Source organism: Tauraco erythrolophus, chromosome 11 (assembly GCF_009769465.1).
Source record: "Tauraco erythrolophus isolate bTauEry1 chromosome 11, bTauEry1.pri, whole genome shotgun sequence".
NCBI lineage: Eukaryota > Metazoa > Chordata > Aves > Musophagiformes > Musophagidae > Tauraco > Tauraco erythrolophus.
The window spans coordinates 23,512,964-23,523,793 of NC_141475.1; the positions used below are offsets into that span (position 1 = coordinate 23,512,964).

General features: G+C 39.0%; 1 protein-coding gene across 8 annotated transcripts in view; it reads right to left on the bottom strand.

Annotated features, from left to right (window-relative positions):
* Positions 1-10,442, bottom strand: part of NLGN1 (neuroligin 1) — a 308,845-nt gene extending 298,403 nt beyond the window's left edge. For 3 of the 8 annotated variants that reach the window (XM_086617991.1, XM_086617989.1, XM_086617988.1), the window contains exons 1-2: positions 9,718-10,210; positions 9,201-9,260 (exon numbers count right to left, since the gene is read on the bottom strand). In XM_086617991.1, the coding sequence (XP_086474117.1) occupies positions 9,201-9,260; positions 9,718-10,210 (553 nt within the window). Of the gene's footprint in view, positions 1-9,200; positions 9,261-9,717; positions 10,211-10,393 lie in introns of those variants that run through there. The other 5 variants (XM_086617993.1, XM_086617992.1, XM_086617990.1 and 2 more) reach the window with 3 other exon arrangements.
* Between the last annotated feature and the right edge of the window lie 388 nt (positions 10,443-10,830).

Sequence of the window (10,830 nt, forward strand, 5' to 3'; positions counted from 1 at the left end):
ATTGGTTCTTGAATTGGCTGCCTCAGTAAGGAACCTTGACACAGGATGGCAAAACCACAGAGCCCTTCTCCAGGCCATGGATGGATGGTCTGTCTCCAGCTTCCAGCACAGTAAGACATTACTGCTACCTCCAGGCTCTCCTGGCTCTCGGAGCTTTGTTCCCACCCTTTTGCAGAACATTGAAATTCTGCATTAGATTCTACGATTCTATGAGAGCAGATTCTGCAAACCCTCCTTAACCAGGCTTGAGTAAAAATGAGCTGACATGAAATAACGGAATTAAACAGAAGTTTGTCTAACCTGCCCGAATGCAGCTGAATTAACTGGGCAAGAATGTGCGTGAGTCATTCCCCCAACAAAACTGGGAGCAAAGACTGGAGGAGAAGCCCCAGCTGGTAGGTGGGAGGTAGGCAGCAGGGCGCAGGATTGATGGGAGGTTCCTCCAGCTGGTTTGTGCACAGCTCCAGCCTGCCCAGAGCCTCAGCCCAACAGCAGGGTGCTGTCTTCAGAAGCAAAACCAAGGCAGATGTCATGGTAAGGGTGGTTGCATGGTTGGTCCATCACTTAAGAACATACTATATTAGATTTAAAAGAAAAAAAAAAAAAGGACAAAATAAGCCTAAAAATTATATACGCCTTACTGCCATTTTAAATGACTTTTAAAATTAACTGAACGGGGAGAAGAGAGATCATCTGTACACCACAGAAGGTTGACATGAAAGAGGATGAGAAATCTGTGATCCTGAGGTTTTGGTAGATTCTGGCATATGTTATTCTTGCCTGTTGTTCCCTACCCACTCTGAAGGATAGAAAGGCAGACGGTCCATAGGCTGCTTCTGTATCCACGCTGCTTAGTCCACCTCCTGTGCTTGGAGCATCACACAGATCTGTGCTACATGAGGAAATTTTTTCCTCTTTCCTCAACACCTGGAGTGTTGAGCAAATCATCAAAACTCAGCACATAATGAAAATCTCATATTTAGTGGAGCTGTTTCATCATCTTGAACCAACCGTTGGATAGGTTTTTCCCTCTGTGTAGAAGGTTGTCTAAGTACAGACTGTTCTTGCATGTAGACCCTATTTTCTCTGGGCTGAGCCTTCCAGAAAGATTCAGCAAGCTGTGCAATCTTCTTCTTGCACAATGCGCCTTTCCATTAAAAATCTGAAGACAGTTTTTAGGTGTAAGAATATAGAGAACAGAAAGTAAAGACAGAAGGGCAATAGAGACAAATCCCTTTCTATGAGCGCTGTGAAATCTTTTCTCAAAATAACTTTAGAGGGGTTTGGGTTTCACTGCCAGTTCATAATGTGGATGAATCACTTCTGATATTTCTCATAAAACAATATTCGAAACTTCAAAATCACTTCCAATTCATTTATGCCACCATTTAATTAGGGCCTCTGCAACATGTTACAAGGACGTCATTATCCCCTATAATTGTATAATAATTACAATTTTTAATGAAATAATTGCAAGTACACTAGATGTGTAGATATAATTATGATAATTACATAAATACCTGATTTTCAGCTAATAATTAAAGAAGGCCTTTACGAAAGGGTGAAATTTAACAAATGGAAGCTTTCCAGCAAACAAATACAAATAATAAATGGCTGGCTGTCTCCTATAGATTTTGCCTTACTAGATTATCCCTATATACATACACTACATATATGATTTTCCACACATATATGATTTTCCACACACTATAAAATAAGAATATAAAAAATTATTTAAACAAATATTCAATCATAGCAGGAGACCTCAACAATTCACCTCTGCAGAGTCTGATCCAAAACCCCTGATGTTAACATAGCTCAAACCTAACAATCCTACGGTAGCTCAGCACCTCACAAGACACTGAATTGTCTATTACCTTTGAGAGAAGGAAGATGTGAACAGCGTCCACGACGGCATACAAACTGTGTTCTGATTCCTCGGCAACATAAAGGGAGAGATCCTGGACCACAACAAAATACTTGGGAAAAGACCCATGTGTGGAGGAGTCCCTGACAGCTGCTGAGGGGCTGCGAGCCTTCCTTCGGGGCACAGCATTCCGGCACAGCTGCTGCTAAAGCTTTCCAGCCATACCGGCTATGATCTTCTCCCGAAATGTGTCTTTTTGGTCGAATCTGCAGCTTACACTCCTGTTAACACAGAAACCCTGGAGATTTATTCTCCCTCCATTCCTCGTGGTGGACGGACCTTTACAAGGCAATGGTATTTCAATAAAGGAACTTCTTCCAGCGCTTTATGAGCTGAAGGATCAGAAATTCTTCAGCCAGATAATTTTCCTTCTCTTGAAACCCTTTCTAAGACTAAACTTACTATGCATTTACTGTACTATGAGTATGAATAGGAAAAGCAAAAGCCATTCTCAAAACAAAACGTAGAGAAAACTCTACCAGGGCAGATTCCGATTACCGCTCCGATAGCATAAAGGGATATTAAAAGAATTCCCATAGCAGAGGAATTACCAACATGATTTACCATTGCTGCTGAAATGTTTCAAAACACTTTGGCAAAACTCTGGAAGGGAAAATCAGCTGTAGCACCTGTACTACGACGTTTCCATGTGTCTTGCAATCTCTATGTTCACTTCGAGCAGCCCTGAGGTGGCTCTGATTCTGGCCAGAGAACACTCTGGTCCCAGCAACATCTTAGAAGGTAGGTGCAAACTTGGCTTAAAGTCAGGTTTGTCCCATTTCTCTTAGCTTTCTGTTGTTCAGTGCTGCTTCTTTTTAGGATAAATCTTCATTATTACAAGCATGAGAAACTAAAATAAGGGTTTTTTCAGTATTAAGACAGAAGGAAATGGTTTGATATCCCAAAAACAAATCTCATTTATGTTAAGCTCATTAAAGCAGTTGGGTTCTGAATGCAAAGTATAAATAATAATACTATACATATCAAAGTAGAGAAGCCATGTAAATTTGACAACATAAAGTAAAATGAAGAGGGCTGAAGAATTATAAGAGAAAAGAATCTGAAAAAAATGAAATTATACTGAAGCAATATTCAAGTTATAAGCAGATTATTAACATTATAATTGAGATGATCCTTAAGAATGGTTTGACACACGTAAGCATCATGTTTCGAACTTCAAAAAATACTTAAAGAATACTAAAAATATTTGTATCCATGTGTATTATAAGGAAAAAAAGAAATGATGTGCATGAACACAGAGAAGAGCAAAGGAATAATACAATACAAAGGAAAAAAAAATACAAAAAAAGCAAGCAGAAAATAGTATTTATCCAGAAGCCACATTAGTTGCTCAAATGTTCGACCTGAAAATGTACGAATATACTTGTGTAGCTATTTTTTTATAATGTTTGTCCATTCTGGCTTTAAATGATAAATTAGGAAATGGCAGATTGAAAGGAAAACCATATCCCAGTTGTTTACTGAGTGCAACTGGTCCAACTCGAGAAAGGCCAGGGGAAGAGGCATAAACCAGTTTTATCCGACTTAGTATTATCAGGGTAACAGTACTATTTTAGAGCCTGTGTGTGGGAGGATGTAGAAAATGAAAAGCAAGCAGTAAAATAATGGACAAGGAATGGAATTAGATAGGAACTTAAGTCCTGTTAGAGCTAGAAGCACTGTCAAGGTATATGAACAAAGCAATGACAGCACGACAACTGTGTGGTCAGCAAGAGCTCAGAGCCTGAACGACCAGACATTTACAGAGGACTTTGACCAGTGTTGATGGCATTTGAGATGACTGGAGTCTTAAAACACAGTCTGCAAAGTCTCCTGTTGTCAAGCGTTGGCTCACCCAGAAAAAAAGACTGTAGAAAGTACATCGAAGTTTAAGCATTTTATTTTATTTCAAATATGACATAAACCTACTGCACATCTTTGAAAAACGCTGCTAACTGACACTAACAGCTTTAGATTGTGAAAGGATGAAAAGGTCTGTACAAGACAATGTTTGCTTCGTTACCTTCTTCCATGTATTACTAGTATAATAGGAAATGCTGCAGTGGTATCCGAGGAATGAAAAACAGGAATACAGTGCTTCAAAAAGGAATACAAAAACAGAACGATCTTCGTGTCTTAGTGCATAGCCCCGGAGTTCAGGATTATGGACTACATTTGCACCTGCTGATACTGCAGGGATGATCATCTCCAGAGAAGGACCATGAAGATGATCCAAGGGCTGGAGCACCTCTCCTATGAAGACAGGCTGAGAGAGTCGGGGTTGTTCAGTCTGGAGAAGAGAAGGCTCCAGGGAGACCTTCGAGCACCTTCCAGTACCTAAAGGGGCTACAAGAAAGCTGGAGAGGGACTTTGACGGGGGCATGTAACAATAGGACAAGGAGTAATGGCTTTAAACTGAAAGAGGGGAGATTTAGATTAGGTATAAGAAAGAAATTCTTCCCTCTGAGGGTGGTGAGGCACTGGAACAGGTTGCCCAAAGGAGCTGTGGCTGCACCATGCCTGGAAGTGTTCAAGGCCAGGCTGGATGAGGCTTTGAACAACCTGGTGTAGTGGAGGGTGCCCCTGCCCATGGCAGGGGGGTTGGAACTAGATGATCCTTATGGTCCCTTCGAACTCAAACCATTCTATGGTTCTATGAATATCTGTCTCATGAAGACAGAATGAGGATAAGGGCTCTTCAGCCAGCAGGCAGCAAGGGTGAATGGGGACAAAACTTCAAATGTGTGCAGGCAACTACTGACACAAATATACTACAGCCAAATAATTCAATATGAATTTTCAAAGTGGCCTAATGAAGATATACACCCTTTATAGCGGTTGATATACATCAAATATGTTCTAAGGTAGCTCCGTGAGCTTTGACACTCACTCTCAACTCACCATGAGCCTGGTAACAGTCCACAAATGCATGTTCTCAGCCTACTGGCAAGGCAATGTATTTTGACATAGCTCAGTCTACAGTGATGGAGACTTACACCTTAGACTTCATACTTTTCATTTATATGGTCATGGAAAAATAATATTTCAATCATTTTTGACAACATACCATTGACAAGTCCATTACTTTGATACTATTTTCTACATTAGATATTTAGAAAAAAAGAATCTGATAATCAGTTGACAAATTTTGCCAGTGGAAACATGCATTTTAACAGGTCTCAGTTTGTCCTTTCCTGGTCGATTTCAAAGATGAAACATGTATACAGAAAGAACTTCATTTAATGAAGTCCATAGAAACTGCACATGTTGCATTAATTCCTCTTTTCTAAAATTTGATGAGTAAAAATTTGATGAGTAAAGTTCTAGGACAGCTAAATGGAGTACTGGAACACACATCCAACAGAAACACAGGGTAACAGGTTAAGCTGGGCTGTTTTCATTTCTGCTTAAATTTGTAAAAATTATTTCGTATCACTAAACTTAAAAGCCTTAAAGTTATCAGTGCCATTTACGAATCACAATTGATGTAATCTTTTCTCTATTGAAAACAATGAATGATAAAAGCAGGATGAGATTCCAGCACTGTGATTTGTGTTTCATTTCCAAGAATGTATTTGTATGTATGTATATGTATTCCTATGCATCCATAGTAAGCACAGCCATAACCTGGAAAGTATGGTGTTGGGAGCTTTGCTCTGAAAAGCAAGTAGCCCATTAGGAAGCATAAATATTAATAGAGCTGTCTAACCCTACACTCTCAAATGAGGTAGTTCAGATCATGATTCTTTGCATTTAAAATTTATTCACTGCACTGACTAGAATAAGAAACAGAACCCACATGTGAGGAAGTCACTGATGTTGGGCAGTCTCTTAGCCACTGATAATTCCTAAACATAAAAGCAAGGATCAGGGGATTTCTTTCCTGATTGTACTCCCAATTCTCCTACAAATACTAATGTATCCAAAGCTGCATGTGCCTAGTTCCATGACACTGGTATGTGTCATATTCTCTACAAAAACTACACCTGCACATTCTCACAATCAGGCATCTTCAGGCAAGATAAAGGCTTTAGTACAAGTTCTTAAGAAAGACCATACTATCATCCCAAGTGCAGAACATGCAACACTTGGGGTTTCTTTCAGTGGTCATATCAATGGCCATTTTCAAATTTTCTTTATGTAGTTGTCATTAAAGTAGGAAATTCATGGTGCAAACTGTTGCAATGCAAATAAATTAACAGAAAGTATTGAAAAAACACAGGCATGCAGCTATGGCAGGCTGTACAGTCCTCCTAAGAGATTGTAAGTTATCCTGTGACTGTGGATCGTAAGTAAAATATTTGTGCCTTGGCTATAAAGTAAAATAGGGATCTGAAATACCAGAGTGCAAAACTATTCAGGTATTCCCTAGAAATGATGCAAAAGTTTGTCAGGAAATTCAGGAAACACCACATAATCAATATAATTAATATGTCAGTAAAATGGTGTTACCTACAATACAACCTACGTTCTATGAAAATTTAGAATTATGGAGTCTAAAAAGAACAACACAAAATTAATTAGATACATTTTCACAGATTTTCTAAAGCCAGCCCTAGCAAGAGAGAGCTTTCTGCTTGTATGCATACCCATAACTGAGTTAGCAACCTCTGACCTTCACATACCTGAAGCAAAAGACATGAAAATAGATGATCTTCCTTTACCTATTGAATCAGTAAATTGAAGATGAAGTATACTGAAATATAGGCATCCATATTTAGCTAAAAGCATGCTATAGTGTCTCATTCCTTTTCGTCCAGCCCATCATTTTGTAGTCCCTGCAGCGCGCATATCCCAAATCCCACCAACAGGCAGTAATGGTTACAATGCCCATTACAATCTCCAGCATGACTCACGGATAGAATTCCTTTCATTTCTGAATCTGTCTTCATCACATTATTCCCTGTTCTTCAAAATTTTGAGTTTTCTCATGTCCCTCAGCTGACAATGAAGTATAGATACTAATTTATCTATCTAATTCAATCTATATCACGTAATAAGAAAGAATCAAACAATATATAGGATCGCATACACTTGTTGGTTCAGTCACTTTGAATTTATATATCCTTTATTAATTAAAAAGACAGTGTATAAGTCTGCCTCATTTTTTCATGTTTTTTCAGTAATTTTCATCACTAAGTGCAATGAAATGACTACAATCCAAAAACCCAGCAAAACAGAGAATTTGGGGCCTTTCTTCTTTCTCATACAAAACCAATACTATTTCCAAGCTGCTGTTGCTGCTGAGATGCTGTGACTGTTGCAACTTTATTCTTCAACATGATTCTTTTTATTACTAGGTATGGGGCAATCCAAGTCAAGGATTATCCCAGGTTATACACAGATGAGTAGAGCATGAGTTACTCAGAAACAGAGATTACTACAGCTATGCGAACTGCCCAGGCTGAAGGAATTCAGGAGTTCTCTGCATCTGTCAATGGGAAAAGGTAGGCTTCTGCTGCTTTTTATTGTGCTGTGTGTGCAAGGAATTTCACTGGAAAGGTGCCTACTGAATTTCAAATTACTCTTTATTCTCTTTCAGGTGCACAGGACAACAAACACGACTCTCTCGTGCTGGGCTCTCTCTCCCTCTATTTTTGCTATTTTTCTATTTTTTTTTTTAATATTCTCTCACAGGAAAAGATGCTTTCTGAGAACAACGATGGAGATCCGCATCTTTATTTATGACTTTGTGAATCAGCGTCTGGGTGATAGGAAGTGAAAGTTGCTCAGCTAATTACACACGCTTGATGAACTGCGTAATAACTGCTGCAGCACTGCACATTAATTGAACGCGTATAAATGACAGCAGTTATTCTAACTCGGATGATGTGTGAAGAAGTGACGTTGCTCACAGTACCCTGATTATCTTTGTTCCCAACTTTGGGAATCCAGCTGAAACAACTGTATTTTTACAGCACTGAGCAAAAATCCCCTAATAGCACACATTAGAAGTTGCATCAAAGCCCGACACTTGAAAAACAAATTGACTTAAGTGACTGAAAGTGGATTTAGACATCTAAAAAAGCATACATTGAGTAACTACAATTAACGATCAATAATTAACAGCTACGACTAACAGTCAGTAGGATCTGTAAGAGCAAAAACCTTGGAAAATAAGGCCACCTTCATTTAGATGCCTAGATATCGCCTTACAAACCTAATATAGGGTTTACAGATTTGAATTTTGCCCAACTCTAAACAATTTCCGGCTATGACACTTTCCTAAAATGTATTTGTTCTGGAATAACAGCAACATACAGCAACTGATATAAAAAATAAGGATTACAGCTAACAGGCAACCATGTACGTCCACATTACACTTTGTTTACCCTAAAAAGTATTCTAAATTCTAACGTATTCCAGGTATTAAATAACACATTATTTTAAAGAAAACAAGAAAGAAAAATATTTTGATGCAAAACAAATGCATAAAATAGTACAAAATTATTACTTTAAACTAGTACCAAGTACCTACTTTAAGTCAGTACCAAAATATACCTTCTATATAGCACATCAATCGCTTCAGGAACTTGCAAATGTTCACAAAGAAATCTGCAAATTCTCCCACACTAACATAAAAAGGGTGGAAGCCAAGTTTCCGAAGCTCCCCAAAGCAGCCTACTTTCCAAAGTACCGCATCACAGTATTTTAACATTTCCCTATACTCCTATTAAGAGATAATAAAGGAAATCAACACTCACTTTTAGAAGCACGTAAATGAAAAAAAATGTTTCACATCTACATTTGAGGAAAGTTAACGCTCTTCCATGAAAACAGGGTTGTATGACATAGAAATTCAAAGCAGATTTCTCAGCTCTGCTTTGCTCTAATACATCATAGCCGTTGTATATAGCTCTACCACAGGAACACAGAGCTGTGGAGCTGTGCCAGCAACTTCCAATGGCAATAGGAGCAGGCCCCAGGCACAGAGCTACCTCCTATTCGTACACAACATACCATATCTACATACAAGTGACAGACCCTCCTCTAAACCACAAGGCCAAGACAGAGAAGCTGCCAAAAGGATCAGCATGAGATAGTGCAAGAGAGATGATCAGGTGCAACTGCGTTCTGGCTTTACAAACGTTATCTTCTCATCTGCTTTACACCGTCCTCTCTTTGAATACCTTTCTGGCTTCATTAGGCCAAGGTAGTCCCTAACAGTTCACAGCATCAGCAAATCAGCCTCTTTCAGCTGTATTATTCGTTCTTCCTTTGCAAGGTTTCGATCTTTCCCCCATTTTTTTTTTTTTGTCCACTTTATACATACCTCCTTTTCTACAAATTTTCTTGCCGGGTTTTCTGGCACATTCCTTGGATATTCTTTTGACTGAAAAATGAATAGAAGACTAGAAAATAACATGGAGCTCCATCACAGACAGTAGGAGCATGCAACACCACTATCTAACTTAAATATGACCTGCTTTATTAGGTGCGGAAGATTCTCAACTCGTTGTGCCTGCACATGCAATGGATATAAGATGTTGATGCATCTTCCCAGAAGTCAGTGGGTGGCAATGAGAATTAGGTACCAACTTTGACCTAAAAATACACGTGCCATGGGAGAAAAAAAATGAGTGTAGACAGAAAGGAAAAAAAAAACAAAACCAAACAAAACCAAAAAACAAGGACAGATGCGTACACAGAGAAGCAGCATGCACACATGTAATATGCCAGCATGCAAACAAAGAAAGCCATGCATGCTACCAGTACACGTGAATTAATATTGTTAGAACGTAGAACAGGAAAATAAAAAGATCTCCCTGTTTCGCCTGCTATTAACTCACCATCCTCGGTTGGGACATAGATATTTAAATAGAGGCAGTCTTCATTCTGATCTTGTACATAGGTGGAAACTACATCCAAGTTATTAGTAAACCACACGGGAAGCATGACTTCAGGCAACCTGCCTTCTATAATGTTCTGGGGACACACTGGAGCAAACTGAGTGGTATTTTTGATATCTGCCCAGGGAGACGGAGGCTCGGGAGGTTGAAAGCGGCGCTCCCCTGTTGGAGGGGCAGCATACGGCACCCCAAGAAACTGAATAACGGGCCCCAAAATTTCATTATTAAGTTCCTTCTTAATCCCTCTTATCTTGCCAAAGTTGGTGGTCACCACTGGGTTGGTATCATCCAATTTTTGGGAGGACACAGCTGCAGCGTGAAGCAAAAATCCAAGTATACAAAAAGCAAAAGTGGCATTCAATCCCATGTGTAACAGGCGGACTATCAGCGCTCTCCATACACAGTTCAGCCACATGGATCTTGGAAAGGCCATGGTCCCACATTAGTTGTGTAACTACAATGAAGCAATGTGATTTGTATCCACTGGTGTAAAAACAGGGCAACCGAAGGAAACAGATCAAGTTTCCTAAATAGGCGCCTGTCAGAAAAATCTCAAAAGGCTTTTCATGCGGTAAGTATCTTCCATTGATTTCACACTTATTGAAGCTGCATCTTCACTCAGCACTATTTATCAGACTACATCCTATTGACAATTCTGTTTTCCATAGCAGCAATATGAAGAGAGCAGCCATTTACTGCAGAATCCCCTCTTATAAATCAAATCCAGTTAGCCGCAGGTCTATATCCTGGAGAAAATGAAAATAAATCATTAGTATGAAAGAGCTAATATGAGCAGAGTGATAACTAGATGTTTCACAAGTTATGTACATACATTAATAATTGCTAGAGTCATGTAAGTAAAACTGCAGTAGTTTATGGGTCCATGAAATGGCGGGTGAAGCACTGATTACTGGATTATCTATAATGTCCCCTGTTGAATTTATACAGATTTTTCAGAAGAAACAGGACTCTCAGAAAATACATTTTTAAAATTCACCTTTTAAAGAATAAGCCATTTGCTACCAGGCTGCATTATGTGAGTGTTTATGTTAA